The 18824-nt window shown below is 35.0% G+C and overlaps 1 protein-coding gene across 8 annotated transcripts in view; it reads left to right on the top strand.

The window, feature by feature from the left end:
* Nucleotides 1–18824, top strand: part of CCDC88A (coiled-coil domain containing 88A) — a 123678-nt gene that overhangs the window by 22853 nt on the left and 82001 nt on the right. For all 8 annotated transcript variants that reach the window (XM_082643248.1, XM_082643249.1, XM_082643247.1 and 5 more), the window contains 3 exons: nt 7285–7393; nt 15552–15621; nt 17592–17650. In XM_082643248.1, the coding sequence (XP_082499374.1) occupies nt 7285–7393; nt 15552–15621; nt 17592–17650 (238 nt within the window). The remainder of the gene's footprint in view (nt 1–7284; nt 7394–15551; nt 15622–17591; nt 17651–18824) is intronic.

Here is an 18824-nt window from a genome sequence, read left to right as displayed (position 1 = left end):
TGACCACGCTGTGGTCTTTCCTCTGCCATGACATGTGATCTGACTGCTGCAGTACAGGTCTCCTTGTTTTTGTAAGTAACTAGTTCTGGGTGATACCTTTACCTAAGAGACCCACTTTTCCACTTATATTGTCATTTGCTTTGGGCAATTCATTACTCATTATTTGCTTTGAGTATAAATCAGTCACAAGTTGGATTTAACTCACTTTACTATTATTCTTGCTTGTTCTGTACATCTCAAGTTGTGGTTTAGGACTCTTGTCACTCAACTGATCTTTGGGGCATAAACTTAGTAGGGAGTGTCTAGTCCAGACTGCCAAATGAGTCTTTAGCTTGGAGAATGTCATTTCATAACTCTTTTTTTCTTTTAGATGTTGGGGGTAGGAGTTTATTAGTTTATTTATTTATTTTTGCTGTGTTGGGTTTTCGTTTCTGTGCGAGGGCTTTCTCTAGTTGTGGCAAGCGGGGACCACTCTTCATCGCGGTGCGCGGGCCTCTCACTATCACGGCCTCTCTTGTTGTGGAGCACAGGCTCCAGATGCACAGGCTCAGTAGTTGTGGCTCACAGGCCCAGTTGCTCCGCGGCATGTGGGATCCTCCCAGACCAGGGCTTGAACCCGTGTCCCCTGCATTAGCAGGCAGATTCTCAACCACTGCACCACCAGGGAAGCCCCCATAACTCTTAATAGTAAGCAACAATTTTTAAAACACTGTGCTTGGTCTCAGATCATTTATTCTTTTTATTTATTCAAACATTTGGTTAGGATATATGCTAATTTTTAGAGAATAAGATAAGGTCCCTGCTGTCAGGGAGTTTACATTCTAGTGAGAAAGTGAGAGGCATAAAGGCAATTAGTATTGGAAGACCCATGATAGAATGATGTACCCAGAACAGGGATTAGTTGTTATACTGTGGGGTGCGGATGATGGAGTAAATAGTCTAGGATTGTAAGGATGATTCAGTGTTAAAAAGGCAACAATGTAATTCACTACATTAACATATTAAATGAGAAGAATCAGATGGCAGTAGATGTAGGAAAAATTCAGCACCAGTTAAGATATTGGATAGGAATAGGAGGGAACTTAATTTGAAGAAAGGTATTCATCAGAAAATTACAGTGAACATTACGCATTCATGGCAAAACATTAAAAGCAGTCCCATGAAATTTGTGAACAAGGTAAGGATAGCTCTTATCTCCATTATTATTTGTTAATACAGTAAGTAAAGAAACAGAAATGAGATGTACGATTGGAAAGGAGGAGGTAAAACTGCCATTTGCTGACAGTATTTTTTTTACTGAGAAAATCCAAGAAAATGAACTGAATAAACTAAATTTTGAAAGGTTGTCAATCAGAAGTGCAATATACAAAAACTACAGTTTTCCTATTATACACTAGCAATGACCAGGTAGCCAATGAGATAAACAAATCTATTTCACAAACAAAAACCCAAGGAGGAAAAAAAATCCTACTTAAATGTAAAGGCATTTGGGGGGAAATTTTAAAATTTTACTAATGCAAATGTCAGTCTTTATCAAATTAATATTTTTAATAAAATCCTAATAAATCTCAACAAGCTTTTTCATAGAATCTTATAAATATCCTAACATTCATAGAAAAGAGCAGCATGTATGACTAAGCAGGACAATTTACTTGTTATTTATTTATTTATTTTAAACAGGACAGTTTAGAAAGCAAAAACAAAAGAGAGGGAATTGCTCTAATAGAATCAAGATGCCAATAAAGGTATAGTAATATTTAGAAGGTTTTAATGACATAGGAATAGACAAATGGGTTAAAGGAACAGAATAGACTCCAAAAGTGTATCCACACTTACATGGGAATCTAGTATGATCATAGAGATCAGTGGGAAACAATAAGCTCTTCAGTAATTGATGTTGGGATAATTGATTATCAATATGGAAAAACTACAAATTTTATTCAAGAGAACCTGCAAGAGTACCAACAAACAACCTGTTAGAGTTTAGCAGGGTTTCTAAAGATAAGAGCAATACACAAAAATTGATTGCATTTACATATCAGTAGTAACCTGCTAGCAAATATATTTTTAAAATATTACATTCACACTAACAGCAAAAACTAGAAGGTATTTAAGACTATAGCTAATAAAAGGCCTTCCTAGAGAAAATTATAAAGTGGTTTTGAAAAAGAACTCGATGGATATGATCCCAAAAGCACAGCAACAAAAGCAAAAATAGACAAATAGGATTGCATTAAGCTAAAAAACTTATGTGCAATAAAGGAAACAGTCAACAAAATGAAAAGGCAATCTATGGTAGTTATAAATGTAATTATAGTAATAGATTTTGATTGATAATTATGGGGAGCGATGAGTGTATACTGATGTAAACAAACACACACATAAGTAAATTAAAGATAGGTGAATATCAGATTATTGACATAGTTTCAAAGTATGTCTTCACAAAATAATAATTACAAGAGGAAAATAGTAACTATAATGGAGAAAACTGGCAAATACCAGTTTAGTCAAATGATAAAAGTGAATATCATCAGTAATGGGCTAAATTGAAATCATGTACCACCTCTTAGGATGCATTGGAGAAGATCAGAGCATCTCTTCTATATTTTTCCTGTCACAGATACATAACCTGAACTTAATTATGAGTAATATACGATTTAATCAGACAAACCCAATTGAAGGACATTCTATGAAAGTACTGGCCTGTAACCTTTTAAAGTGTCTAGGTCATGAATTTCAAGGAAAGATAGAATCTGTTCCAGCTGAAAGAGACTAAAGATTGTAATTCAGATTACTGAATGCAAAGTGTGGTACTGAACTAGATCCTTTTCCTATAAATCCATTCCTATTTGGAACAACAAACTTGAATAGATTCAAAAGATTGGATTATAATAATTGTATAATTGTTAATTTCCCAATTTTGATAGTTATATGTGTTTGTACAAGATAAATACCAAAATATTTGTGGACTATTTGGTATCAGGTCAGAATTTATTCTCAGGTGGTTTAGGAAAAAGGCTGTACTTGTCCGTGCAACTTTTCTGTAAGTCTGATGTTGCCCCATAGGTCATTTAGTCTCTTTCATTCATTTCAGGGTTTTTTTTTTCCCCCTCTGTGTGCTTTGGAGTTTTTTTTCCCGTGTATTCAAGTTCACTAATCTTTTGTTATAGTTTCCTATCTTCTGTTAAGCATATGCAATGAATTTTTCATTTCAGATACTGTATTTTTTAGCTTTAGAAGTTCCATTTGGGTTTTTAAAAAGTAGTTTACATTTTTCTCCACATAATGTTTGTTTTTTTAAGTCCTTTAGTATATTCATAACAGCTGCTTTGAAATCCTTGCCTACTCTTTCCATGGTCTCTTTCATTACTGGATCTGTTTCTATTAATTGTTTCCATTTTCTTTCCTGGTTACAAATCACTTTTTTTTTTCTTCTTTGCATGTCTAGTAAGTTTTTATTTTATATTGGACATTGTGATTATTACATTGTGGTGTCTGGATCTTGTTCTTTAAGCAGTGTTGAATTTTGTTTTGGCAGGTTGTCAAGTTACTTTCATTCAGCTTGATCCCTTTTTGTTTTGTTTTTTTGGCCGTGCTGCATGGCACGCGGGATCTTAGTTCCCTGACCAGGGATTAAGCTCATGTCCCCTGCAGCGGAAGCACAGAGTCCCAACCACTGGACAGCCAGGGAATACCCAGCTTGATCCTTTCAGTGCTTGTTTTAACAGCTTAGTTAGGGAGCCTCTGGAATAGCTTTTACTTAACTGCTAGTTTAGTTCCAAGACATGACTCTTCTGAGGTCTCTACTGATGCTCTAGGTGTTTACTCTGGCTGTTCGGAGCTTAAATTCCTCTGCACTTTGTGAGCTTTGGGTGTTGTTTAGCTTCCAGCTTTTCTGTGCTTGTACTCTGCTCAGCCTCCTGGAGTTTTAGGGTACCTATGTATAACTTAGTATTTAGCCAAAATCTTAAGGGCATATTTTGGGAGCTTTTTGTTTGTATAGCTCCCTTGTGTCTGATATTCTTTAACTCCCTAGAATTCCAAACTTTGTCTCCTCAAGTTCAGCGAGACGTGGGCTACCCCTCCTTATACCTCATTCCGGAAAATACCTTACTGCTTCGCCAGGGATTACAGTCTTGCATTACTTGCTGTTCAAAGTCTGAAAATAGTTATTTTGTATGTTTTGTCCAGTTTTCTAATTCTTGATGGCAAAAGGGCAAATCTGGTACTAACTATGCCTTCCTATCTGATCTTTTAGCTGAGTTTAGTTGTATTATTTTCTCACTTAGTACTATGAGCAATCTCAGTGTAGATGGTTGAGCTGATCCAGTGTCAGGGATTGACAGTATGAATGTGATCAAAGGACAGAAGGATCAATGTTGGGAGGGCTGGCAAGAGAATTGTTGAAGTAAAAGCAATAGTTCTCAGAGTATGGTTTGAGGATCCTTTCAGAGGGTCCATAGGAGTTTCCTACTTCTAACTAAATATCCACGTGAGGCTGATTTTTTCTTCATATACATGAACCAAAATAACACAAACAGTAGATTGAATGCAGAAGCAAAGATGAACATCAGCCTCTTCTTTTAAGTTAAACCAGATATTAAAGAGATTTGTAAAAATAGTGAAACAATGCCAGTCTTCTCACTAAAATTTTTTTTGGTTTGGTATTTGTAAGCATGTAATAGGTTTATTATTTTTTTAATGAGTTAATAAGTAAACAAATAATTGTGAAATTTTCTGTTTTATTTTCTAATACAGTAAATACTGATAAATATAGCCCACAAAAACAGAAGAATTGCTGAAATAAAGCACCATAAAGTGCTGTCTAGGGAAGGAACTGAAGGCATTAGGAGTGCAATAGACAGTGTAAAAAAAGGAAGGGATTAAGGAATGAGAGGTTTCTGTTCAGTTCCTATTCTCTATTGGATAGGTGTCAATGTCTTTACTTCTCTGCATTCTCATGTGGAGGTGCCTGCATTTAAAGTCGTAGGGTAGTACTCTGTCCCAGCAACTTCTTAGGTGTCTGCTTTATGATACTATGCACTCAGCCCTTGCATAGGGAATCCTGATTTACTGTCTGCCATTTCACCTGGTAATGTCTTTTTCTAGTTTGCCCTCCTTGTCCTAATGAGGAACTAGATCATCCTTACTTATGTTCTGGCATTAACTTACCCTTCTGTTCTGGTGCTACCACTTTTACTTAAATTTCCCATTCTTTAAAAAAAATTTTTAATTAAAAATTTAAATTTTCTTCAGCTTTATTGACATATAGTTGACAAATAAAATTGTAATATATTTAAAGTGTATATAGTGGTGGTTTGATGTATGTATACATGTGAATGGATTCCCACCATCTAGTTAATTAACATGTCCATCACCTCACATTTTTACCTTTGTGTGTGTGTGTGTGAACATTTAAGTTCTACACTTTTAACAAATTTCAATTATATAATACAGTAGTTACCATGTCTTAAAGATCTAATGATCTTTAGGCCTTATTCATCTTATAGCTGAAAGTTTGTATCCTTTTTTCAACCTCTCCGTATTCCCACCCAACTCCCCCGCTCCCAGACGCTGGCAACTGCTTTTCTACTCTCTGTTTCTATGAGTTTGACTTTTTTTTAAGATTCTACATATAAGTATGAATATATAGTATATTTCTCTTTCTGGCTTATTTCACTTAGCATGATGCCCTCAAGTTTCATCCATGTTTTCACAAATGGCAGGATTTCCTTCTTTCTCATGTCTGAATAATATTCTCTCTGTCTCTCTCTATATATACATGTGTATGTTTGTGTATGTGTGTGTGTGTATATATATATATATATATATATATATTTCCTATGTTTTTTATCCGTTTATCTGTTGAAGGACATTTGGGTTGTTTCCATATCTTGGCTATTGCAAATAATGCTGTAGTGAACATGGGAGTGCCAGTACCTCTTTGAGATCCTGTTTATTTCCTTTGGCTTATATACCCAGAAGTGGGATTGCTAGATCATATGTTAGTTCTATTTTTAAGTTTTTGAGGAACCTCCACAGTGGTTGCACCAGTACATCCTCAACAACAGTGCACAAGGGGTCCATTTTCTCCACATCCTCACCAACACTTATGTCTTGTCTTTTTGATGATTGCCGTTCCAACAGGTGTGAGGCTCTTTGTGGTTCTGATTTGCATTTTCCTGATTATTAGTGATGTTGAGCACCTTTTCATGTACCTGTTAGCCATTTGTATGTCTTTTTTGGAAAAATGCCTATTCAGTTCCTCTGCCCATTTTAAAATCAGATTTTTTTTTTGCTATTGAGTTGTATGAGTACTTTGTGTATTTTGGACATTAACCCCTATTAGATATATAATTTGCAAATATTTTCTCCCAGTCAATAGTTTACCTTTTCATTTTGTTGATTGTATACATCGCTGTCCAGAAGCTTTTTAGTTTGATGTTAGTCACGCTTGTTTATTTTTGCTTTTGTTGCCTTTGTTTTTGGTGTCACTGAGTTTCTCATTCTTAATGGTGTCCTACCTATTATTCTTGTTCAGTTTCTGCTACTTCAAACTCATTCAACCCTTTGCTTTTTTTTTTTTGCGGTCCGCGGGCCCCTCACTGTTGTGGCCTTTCCCGTTGCGGAGCTCAGGCTCCGGACGCGCAGGCTCAGCGGCCATGGCTCACGGGCCTAGCCGCTCCACGGCATGCGGGATCTTCCCGGACCGGGGCACAAACTCGCGTCCCCTGCATCGACAGGCGGACTCCCAACCACTGCGCCACCAGGGAAGCCCCCCTTTGCTTTTATTGAATCTACAAAGTTTACCCAAGATAAACGTGTTCTCTTGTGTCATCACTTCACTCTTTAATTTCTCAGGGACATTGCCCACTCAAATATAGTCTCCATTTTCCAGTGAGAAGATACAACATTTATTGGTTATCAGCCTATATTTTACATTCTTGATTTAAATCGATTTATTTTGGGTGGTGGAAATATATATACTCAAAAGGAATAAAATGTTATTCATTGCAGGAAGGTGGAGAGACAAAATGAGAATGAAGGGCAACATCTGACTTACATCTTGCCACTGTCTTTGAAATATCAGATGCACTTATATCAATTAAAAGCACAGAATACATGTCAGAGTAATCATATGTCCTTTTAGATCATCTGTTAATGAAGATGAATACACAGTTTGTTTAAATAAAAATGTATTATATGATTATTTTTAGTCATCTATAAGTTGATAGGTATATTTCAATATAACTTTTAAAGTATTTCTTTTTTTATTTCTTACAGTAATCCTAAATCGGAGAGTCAGAGAGTAAATAAAAAAGTCAACAATGATGCCTCACTTAGAATTCATAATCTATCCATTTTGGTGAGACAGATTAAATTTTATTACCAGGTAAGTGGTTCTTTTTTTAATCTAGTATTTTAATAACTCCTTGCATATTCACATTTTTGTGTTGTTTAGCATCTATCACCTAATATATACTAAATGCTTATTATATACCAGATACTGTCTGTTTGCTGGAGGTTGAGTAGTAATAACACAGTTTATTTCTTATGCAATGTTAAAGATGCAAGCAGGCACTTCATAATTATCTAATTTACAGATAATTTCTTTATTTTATGAATTTAAAATTTTTTAAATTTCCTGAGAATTTATATAGTGCAACACTTTGTTAACCTACTAGAATTTTGCCTTCGAAAAATATACTTTTTATTCTTTTTTTGAACTTAAATTGGATGCATATTTCAGAGTTTGAACATGAGCATTTAAAAAAAAATTTTTATTATATTTTATTTTTGGCTGTGTTGGGTCTTTGTTGCTGTGCACAGGCTTTCTGTAGTTGCAAGGAGCGGGGACATCTCTTCATTGTGGTGTATGGGCATCTCATTGCAGTGGCTTCTGTTGTTACAGAGCATGGGCTCTAGGCGTGTGGGCTTCAGTAGTTGCAGCATGCGGGCTCAGTAGTTGTGGCGTGCGGGCTCTAGGGCGTGCAGGCTTCAGTAGTTGTGGCGCACGGGCTCAGTAGTTGTGGCACACAGGCTTAGTTGTCTGGGGCATGTGGGATATTCCCAGACCAGGGCTCGAACCTGTGTCGCCTGCATTGGCAGGCAGATTCTTTTTTTTTTTTTTTTTTTTGTGCGGTACGCAGGCCTCTCACTGTTGTGGCCTCTCCCGTTGCGGAGCACAGCCTCCGGATGCGCAGGCTCAGCGGCCATGGCTCACGGGCCCAGCCACTCTGTGGCATGTGGGATCTTCCCGGCCCGGGGCACAAATCCGTGTCCGCTGCATCGGCAGGCGGACTCTCAACCACTGCACCACCAGGGAAGCCCAGCAGGCAGATTCTTAACCACCGCGCCATCAGAGAAGTCCTGAACGTGAGCATTCTTAAGGCTATCGGTATGCCTCAAAGAATTGCTATAGCTGTATCACACAAATTTTGGTATGTTGTATTTTTTAAAATGCTTATTTTTAGTCATTTTCTAAATTTTCTTATGATTTTTTTATTTCACTTAGGAGTATTCATTAGAATTATGCTTTTAGACTTCTAAACACATGGTATTTTTCAAGCAGTCTTTTTTGGTTTTGATTGTTGGTCAAAGAATGTGGTTTGTATGATAATGATTTTTTGACATTTGTTAATAATAACTTTGGCTTGGTGTATATGTTGTCAGTTTTCATTAAAGTTCCATGTGTGCTTGAAAAATAGTGTATTCTCTAATTGTTTGGGTACAGAGTCAGAGCAAGCTTGTTTGTTAATTGTAATGTTCAAACTTTTGCAGCCTGATTAATTTTATCTCTTGATCTATCAGTTATAGAGAAATATGAGTTGAAATCTCCCATTATTATGATGGATTTGTCAAGTTTTCCTTTATACACACTTTAAAACTAGGTTATTCAGTGCAAACAACTTTAAAGTTGTTATATTATTCTGGAGAAATTATACCATTTATAATTGTTTCTACATATTTTTCTTTCTACTGGTTTAAAATTTTTCACCCCACTTCTGTTTCTTGGGAGGCTATCCTTGAAATTTTACTTTTCATACTTTAAATAGCAAAGGCCAAAAGTAATCAATACCTTACTCTTTTTATGTATTAGTACTATGACCTTAGAATGTTTAATTTCCCCATAATGATTTTTAAGCTGTTCTTATTTTGTATTTTAGTTCTGTTTTTAAACCCCATAAATTAAGTATTGAAAGTACTGTTAAATAAATCAAATCAGTGTTCTTTTAGATCAAGCTACATGTTTTCCTTTTTTTCCTCCTCATGGTTTTCTTTTGTATCTCAGACCTGCCTTTGGTATTATTTTCTTACAGAAGTCATCTTTTGATTGTTTAGAGAAGGTTTGTTGATAGTAAGGTTTATCAATGTCTGTCTGAAAATGCCTTTATTTCACCCTTCTTCTTGAAAGGTAATTTTATTGGGTATGTAGTTTTAGGCTAACAGTTACTTTTCTCTCAGTGTTTTGCAGATTTTTACCTTCTCTCTCTGGAGTCCTTTTTGTTTTGGAGAAACCAGCTATCAGTCAAATATTTGTTCTTAGGTTAAACTGTCTTTTTCTCTCTCCTGGCTTCTACTACGGTCTCTTCTAATATTGCCTCTTTTCTATTAATCTGATATTCCTCAGATATTTTTATTACGTGTATATTAGACTTTCCTACTCTATCCTCCATGCTTATTAAACTTTCTTTTACATTACAGTTTACAGTCTTGTGCTACATCCTGAGTATTTTTTTTCAAGACTATCTCTCCAGTTTGATAATTTGCCCCTCATATCTTCTGTTTAACCCACTGATTAAGTTTTGCCTCTCAGTAATCATAGCTTTCATTTGTAGAAGTTCTGTTTGGTTCTTTTTCATCTGCTTTTTCATTTTGTTTATTAATCATTCTTCTTAAATTTTTTCCTTCCTTTATTTCTTCAGAAATTTTTTAAATGTCTATTTTTTATTTTATGTTGGATAATTACAAAATCTGAAATCAGATCTATGGGGATCTGAATCTGCCCTTTGTTTTCTGCTTGCTGTTTCTTGTGGTGGTAGCTGTTGTGGCAGTGTGTGTGTGTGTGTGTGTGTGTGTGTGTGTGAATTGTGAGCTCATTTTGTGGGGGGGAGTTTATCTGTGGGAAAATACTTCTGGGTCTGGGCCAAGGATGCATTGCTTCAGAGAGGATTTGTTTCCTTTTGTGCGGCCAAGCCTGAAACACTTTTCATTTAATTTATTTTAAGCAGCTTTATATTATTGTAGAAGCATACTTGTATGCTGTATATAGAAAACTAGAAAAAATGAGAAAATACAAACATAATTTCAGGGCCTGGAGATTACCATTGTTAGCAACTGAATATATGTACTTCTGGATCTCTTTTTCTGCATTTGTGTGTTTGTAAATTATGTATTTATGTGTTTACATATGTATTTTTTAACTGGGACTACATTATCGCAGATTCTTAGGGAAACGACCCTCCTCAATCTCAAGCAAAGGCCAAGAAGAACAGCTTCTTCTGTGTCTTATTTGCAGGGTTCATTTTTTAATTTTGTTTTATCTTTTGACAGTTACCTTTTTATTTTCTTTTGAGCTCAGTCAATAAATTTTAAAAGATTTTTAGAAAGCTATCCAGCATTTTTGAACTCCTTCCTTCCTTTCTTTCTAATATTTAGTATTCCTCATTGCCAGAAATAAAAGTCTATGCTAGGTTTTTTATAAACTTAAAAATTTTTTTTTCCAGTATTCCTTCTCTCATTTTCCTCTCTTTGATTTGAGTGAATTAGGTTCTATGTTATATCTGTTTTGTCTTTTATTTTTATTTTGTGTCAGTATTTCTAGATACATTAAACAAAAGACTAGATAAAGGGATGCAGTGACTCATCAGAAAATAAGTAAATTATAGCTGTTATGGAAAATTACCTTGATGCTTTGATTTTTTTTTAAAGTTATTTTTATTCCTGTGAATGAAGGCGAGAAGGTGAATTTGATTATCAGAGACACAGTTTACAAGTAAAAATCTTAGTCCATTTTTAGGATTCTGTGAGCAGCCATTGTTTGGTATGACTGCACAAGCTGCAGTTTAAATAAATACTAAAAGAAGCAAGGTGGTTCTTCAGCCACCATTAAAATAATGAAATGAATCATTTGAGGCCCAAAAGACAAGAACACTTTACAATTAAGAAATTTATTAGGAAGTTTTTGCATGTTTGATGTCACTAATAGTAAAAGTAAAAATTAGGTCTAGTACCATTAATTTAGTTGCCAGAGAAAGCAGGTACTTTTTAAGGTTTTTCTTTAACATCTGTTATAATAAGCAACATTTGGAGTATTTTTGATACTTTGGTCAGATTTTCTTTCCTTTTAACATCATTCATTTAATTTTTTTCTACATCCTACTAAAATATAATAAAATAGTCTTAATTCTTTTCACTAGTAACACAGATAAAAGGCTGAATATAAATAGTATGATAAATGTAATTATGTTTGAGTTTTTAAAACAGATTTAGAGTCTCAAAGGAGAGACTGCCATTCCAGTATATTCTAGAAATCTCTGAAGCCCATATTTAGTACCTTAGAAATGTATAGTTTTAGTATTTTGTTCAGTGTGATTCAAGAAAGGGAAATGAGCCCAGACCTTTCCCAGAAGTATTAAGTTCTTACTGTGAAGGAAGTGTTATGGATAACTTGTAGGAAGAAGGAGAAACCTGGTTTAAGTTGTCTTTGAATAGTCTCTATTCAAAGTTTGTCTGGCACAAACTTGAAATAGTCTTTCTTACAGTGCTTTAGCAACATGAATTTCAATTCACAGAAACTTGTGCATCAGTTTTAAAAGTTTCTAAACTAAAACTAAAAAAATAGTTAATATACCATTTTTATAGAAAAGTTATACAAAGCCAATTAAAAATAATAGGAATGAAATGACTTGTATCTTTCAAAGCACTTCTACTATTATTTTCCTATTAAGATAATCTCTGCCAGTTCTTTCTTGTTCTGTCTTTATTTTTATTAATTATTGATGTTCTGCAAATCTTTCTGGACTGTCTTCATACCAGGATAGATTTTCTACCAATTCAGTGAAGCTTTGCTTTAATGGTCTTGAAAATTCTCAAATTCTCTATATTTGAATATTTGCGTATCTTTCAGAACTTGCATCCTTCTCCTTATCTCCACCTCCACCAATATTCCTTCTTGTTCCCTGGTTTCTTTTTATTGTTAGCCCTTATCACCAAAAACATTTACTTATTTTCTTTCTACCCCTACGAAAATGTAAATTCCATGGGAGCAAGGATTTTTGTTTCTTCATTGCTTTATTTCCAGTATCTAGAATAATGTCTGACAGATAATAAACATGCAATAAATATTTGTTGAATGAGTGGCTGTCCTGATTTTCTCAAAACTTTCTCCACTTTCTTTTGTATTGGTAAAATTCTTTCTTTTTCTATACATTTTTAAATAGGTTTCTTATCACTTTACTAACAAATTGAAGTCTATTCACTAATTCATTTACGTGTTATAATTCTTAACCCATTAATTTACAACAAGTTAATTGTTGCTCCTGCTTAACAAAGTAGTATTTATCTTGGACTAATTTATGTATTGTTTTTCCATTTCTTAGCACCTTAATAATGAACATCTTTAGAGCTAAGTGAAGTCTGGGAAGTCTCAGGATGATATAGTAGAGCTTTAATAATAACAATCAGTTTTTCTAACCTCTGATTTCTTTTATGTCTTGTGTATTTTTTAATGTTACTTGTAAGATTGGAATTGGGAAACAGGAATTTTTACAAAAAGTTAGCTAGAATTCTCTGAAGAACCCATAGAACCAAATAGAGGTTTTAGAATAATTTGGGTTTTTTTAATTTGTATAATTTTTAGCTGCCTTACCTAATATTAGCACTTTCAGACATAACAAAATCAGTACTTGGAAATAAAGTAAAAGGTAGATTTTTTCTTCATTAACTCTAATATTTAACAACCATGATTTGGGCTTACCTGGTGGTGCAGTGGTTAAGAATCCGCCTGCCAATGCAGGGGACATGGGTTCGATCCCTGGTACGGGAAGATCCCACATGCTGCCGGGCAGCTAAGCCGTGCGCCACAACAACTGAGCCTGTGCTCTAGAGCCCGCGAACCACAACTACTGAGCCCGCATGCCACACCTACTGAAGCTGGTGCGTCTAGAGCCCGTGCTCCGCAACAAGTGAAGCCTCTGCGATGAGAAGCCCGTGCACCACAATGAAGAGTAGCCCCCGCTCGCTGCAACTAGAGAAAGCCTGTGCGTAGCAATGAAGACCCAACACGGCCAAAAATAAATAAATAAAATAAATTTGTTAAAAAATACTAACCACCATTTAAAAAAACTTTACACTTTTGTTTCACTTCTTATCCTTCTCAGCAAAAGTCACACACATAGTAAGTCAAGGAGCTGAAATTTAAGCCTAAGTTTTCTGACTTGACTCTGCCATAGTACTCTATACTAGGCATTCAGATTCCACCATACTAGAGTACATCTTTAGATACAGAGGTACGTTTGAATTTGCTTCATCCAAATATAATCGAACGTGATAGTGTAAAGGTTAAGCAAACTGTATTAACACAGGAGGTCACTGATGGTACCATATGATGAAAGAATATATGAGATTGCTTTTATCTTTGTGGAGAGACTAAGTTAGCATTAGAGCATGAGGTATCAGAATAGGCAGGAAGTGGGGAGCCACCTGAGGAAGAGGATGTAAGAAAGAGGTGGTGGACCATATTAAAGATTAGTACCCACTTGGACAATTTCCTGATAACTCTGCCAGCGTAGAATGTTACATGGTACATCAATAAAATAGATTGCCCTGACTTAGATTATCTCCACTAAAAAGGATATAAACAAAACAATGATTGCTCTTTTTTTTTTTTTTTGCGGTATGCGGGCCTCTCACTGTCGTGGCCTCTCCCATTGCGGAGCACAGGCTCCGGATGCGCAGGCTCAGTGGCCATGGCTCACGGGCCCAGCCGCTCCGCAGCATGTGGCATCTTTCCGGATTGGGTCACGAACCCGTGTCCCCTGCATCGGCAGGTTGACTCTCAACCACTGCGCCACCAGGGAAGCCCTGTGCTTTCTTTTAAATATGTACAAATATAGTCCTGAAAATTTTGCTTTAGGGCAAGGAAACTAAAAATTACAATTAATTTGAAATTTATTTCTTTAAGTCCATTTAGCTGTTTCATACTTGGCTATAGAATATTTTATCTTGGCATAACTTTCTTTTAACGGGAAAACTCATTTATTAAATATTCAAACTCAGTATCAATCCTTGGACTAGGTGATTTTAGCAATTTTTGACACTTACTACTCTTAACTGTATTTACTAATGTGATGCACATACTGAATATGTAGTTTTCTTTAAATGTGTGCATATTTTTGGTGTTAGTTATTTTAAGACTAGTAAATATAATACTGAAGAAATTTTTTGAAACTTTCTAATACATATCTGCAACAAATTACAGATAAAAGATCAATTCTCCCTAGCCTCTGGTGTCATGTCACACTCTGGCTATGGGAAACCGCTTTTGTGGATCTAGAATCACACATCTTTAAAAAAGTAATACAGGTTAACTTTTCATGGTTATTTGCTTCCTCATCACAGTGTTAAGAATGATTCAGAAAGAATTGAATACTTAAAAAATTATTCCTCAGCAACTAGTTATGTCTGAATGTGTAGTGAAAGCCAAATTGTAAAGACACTCACAGTTATTTCATAATCTTGCAAAGATTCAGTATTATCACATTAAACTAATCAATCCTGTAGTCTAATTCATCCCAGACCCTTTGTAGCATGTCATTGTTAGTAGTTATAGTGATAGACATGACGTGTTCTCTCATTTCCTCAAAGAAGAGGTAGTATAAACAGAAGATGCATACTTAGTGTATAACCAAAATGAGTAATTTGGAGGCATTCAATTTTCTGAATTATCCTGTACCATCAGAATTTGTATATATTCTTGTCACAAAAATTTTGACAGAAGTCAAAGGAAGTAAAACATGAATTGTAGATAGGAGAGAAATAATGAGTCACTGAGGAAGAGCTCACTTTCATGAAATACTCATAAGACAGGATTTTTAATGAACTAACTAGCTTTCTTAATTTTACTATCAGTTGATTTTTTAGTTCTCTCAGGGAGAAGTAACAAAAAAAAAACCCAAAAGAATACACACACTTGATCTTTTAATTGAGGAAGTTTGTTTAATTATCTAATACCTAAAATTCAGATTTCCAAATAATAGGTATTAGACCAGCTCAGCTTGGACACTTATTTGATGGACATTTGATATGTTATTAACTCAAGCCTATCTCATAATTATAATTTTAGTTATTTAATTCATTAACTTATAGTTACAAAAGATTTAAGACTTTTTAGACATCTTTTTTTCACATTTTTTAAGCTTTTTAATTGCAGTATACCTCTGTAGGTATAGTATGCCTGCAGAGATGTGCACGAATCATAAGTTATAGCTTGTTGAGTAATTATCCTGTCAGCATTACCCATATAACAACCTTTGGGTATCTTTTTATAGGAGACTTTGCAGCAGTTGATCATGATGTCTTTGCCAAATGTCTTAATCATTGGCAAAAATCCCTTTTCTGGTAAGTATTAAAATTAGCATAATGTGATAATAAAGTCTTATCTTTGTGTAATATTATGATGCTTACCAAGATCTTGCTAATTTCCATTAACTCACTAGGTTTTTTGTGAGTCTATAGGGAAAGTTGGAGGTGATATTCCATTTTATATAGAGAAAATAAACAGAATATTTGTAAGTCGTAGATGGGATCAGACATACATTTTACATTAAGTCCAGTGTTTTTTTTTACTCTACCAAGTTGATACTTTTCTGTGATGATTTTTAGTGTCTTATAAACAAGTATAGAAGAGATAAGTACAGTAGTTATAAGCTTAAAAGAACATAACCTTAGAAAAGAAGTGATTTTGAAACAATTTCTAGGTTTTATAGCTACTATCTACCATTGCCAAAGTTGTTTGAATCTGAGGTTTTACCGATTGATACGTTGTAATTTATATTAAACTACTTTTGAGTGAAAAAAAGATGAGAAGCAGTTTCTTAGATAATTTAAATTATTTTCTTCAAAGTTTCTGCCCTTTACCAGATTTTAAGTGCGACATGTTCAGGGTTTTAATTTTTGAACAGTTGGGGAAATTAGTAGCTACCTAACAGTTTCAACAAAGGACTTATTCTTGCAGGCTACATGTAACCCAAATCAAATATATCTTCTCCAATTCTCAGTCTCACCCTCAGTCAAAACAAACAAAAATAAAACCAAAATAAAAACTAAATCCAAGCAGCTGTTTTCATTGAGAAAACTACCAATTAGATGGGGTTAATTAGGAGTTTAGATACTCTTTCGAGATATTCTGGAATATTTTAATATACAAATAAAAAATGTAAAAAACATTTTGTATGTAGAATGGAATTGTTTTCAATTCCACATGCATTTAGTAATTACTTACCAAGTTAGAGGGACCAGGAATATAAAGAAAATGGTTTATGCTCTGGAGGGTCTTGTGTTGTGGCGAGAGATACACAGATTACTGGGAAATCATGTAATAATTAGTGCAAAATAGAGAGATGTAAGAATGTTAAGGCTTATAAAATATGAAGCCATTGATTATTCTTAAAGTTGGTAGATTAGTGAGGGTTGGAGACCACTGGTGGTTGGGTCAGGGAAGACTACGCAGAGATGTTAGAGCTGTGCCTAGGATTGTGATTAGATTAGTAAGTAGTTCATTAGAGGAACGAAGGGTAGGGAAGAAAGACAGGCAGAGGGAGTAACAGAAGTTAAGGCAGTGGTGTGTGTATATATGTATGTATATTTGGGGAAGCGTGATTAGTGTGGCTAAGAAAGTAGGTTGTTTCATGGAGAGTAGGAGGAAATGTTTGAGAAGAAGACAGATTGGCCTGATGGTGAAATTCTGGCCAGAGAAGTGACTTTTTTTTTGTCAGCTGAATGTTTTAAGAAAATTTGAATTGAATGCTGTTGGATAGTGAATGTACTGTCCAGTTCTGTTACAGACCATTAACTTTATCCAGCTTGTTATATACATTTGTTTTACCAGCCTCACCGTAACTGATATTTAAGGTTTTGATTTTCATGAATCTACACAGGGGAAAGCCGTTTACATTTTACAGGTAGATGAATCATATAAGGTCTGTGTTTTAGAAAGAAAACACCAATAGGCCTAAGAGAAGCCAGACCTATTAGGAACCATTTTGGCTGGCTGTGGCATGTCTCTATAGTAGCGGTTCCTAATTTGGTATGCTGGTGTAGTATAATGACTTATGGAGAATAGTGGATTTAGAGTTAGCATCCTTTATCACACAGAGCTTTGAAAGCTGTTTTATCTGTACTGCAGCCCTTCAAAATTCCTCTTACCACATTGTGCACACACAGAGCTGCTTTTCTGAATTCTCCACTCCACTTATAAACTTAATCCCTTGGTCAAGTTGTTGTGAATATCACCTCTAGAAGTAATACTACCACTATAAGAGAGTTGAACTAAAGTAAAATGTTGTACTTAGTAGTTGTTTTTATTTCAGAACAAGGCACAGAAGAAGTTAAAAAGTTGCTTTTACTTTTACTGGGTTGTGCAGTTCAGGTAAGTTAAAATAATTCTTCATATTTTTATTTTAATAACTTTTTATAAATTTTTCAGGCTCTAGTTTCTGAAAGACTTAAGGATGGGTCATTGGTGTTCAAAGTCCATGTTAGAAATTTTTAAATAACTGTATAACCTCCTAAGGAGAAGGTTTTTGAAGAAAACCACTCATTCTGTTACTTTATTTCAAACTTTAGTTATATTATCAGGTAGTCATAATCATTTAAAACATTTAATTATTCTTTTTTTTTATTCGAGGCTTTTAAAGGCCCCAGCTTTTCAAGTGTCCCTAGAGGTGCCCTTAAAAACCTCTCCCAGAACATCCTATGATTTATGCACGCATGTGTGTGTGTTACAGAAGGGAAGAGGACTGATGATCAAAAGGATGCAGAAATTATGAAATCACAATAATCTGCTGGTTTAGGAATCAATTACTGTAATAGAATTAGAAGTAACTTTAGTGCCCATAACACTTTAAAAACTGTATATAAAGATAAAAGAGAGCTTAATTTTAAGTGGAAAAAAATTTGCTGCTGATGATTTAGTCTTCACAAGTGTCTTTTTTTTTTTTTTTTTTTTTTGCGGTACGCGGGCCTCTCACTGTTGTGGTCTCTCCCGTTGCGGAGTACAGGCTCCGGATGCGCAGGCTCAGCGGCCATGGCTCACGGGCCCAGCCGCTCTGTGGCATGTGGGATCTTCCCGGACCAGGGCATGAACCCGTGTCCCCTGCATTGGCATGCGGACTCTCAACCACTGCGCCACCAGGGAAGCCCACACAAGCGTCTTTATAGTTGGAAGTAAAACTGTTTATAGTTCTGTTTTTAACACCGGACTCTTTTTTATGCTCTAGAGCTAGGCTGTCAGTAGAATAGCCACTAGCCACGTGTTGCTATTTAAGTTTAGTTACAACTGAATAAAATTACAGTTTCAATTTCTCAGTTGCACTAGCTATATTTCAATAGTAAGTAGCCACAGTTAGCTAGTGAGTACTTGTTTTGGACAACACTGATATTCTGATTATTCAACTTCAAAGTTTGAATCTTCTCATTCTATCTTTTTTCCGTCTTGGTACTCTTTCTCGTTTCTAGCCTTCAAGAACATATCAACTTCATTCGATATTCTTTAAGAAAACCTAACCTAAATGTCATGAAGAACCTAGGGGTAAAACAGGAAT

Source organism: Mesoplodon mirus, assembly GCF_964341445.2.
Source record: "Mesoplodon mirus genome assembly, chromosome: 14".
NCBI lineage: Eukaryota > Metazoa > Chordata > Mammalia > Artiodactyla > Ziphiidae > Mesoplodon > Mesoplodon mirus.
This window is presented reverse-complemented; position numbering and strand designations above follow the sequence as displayed.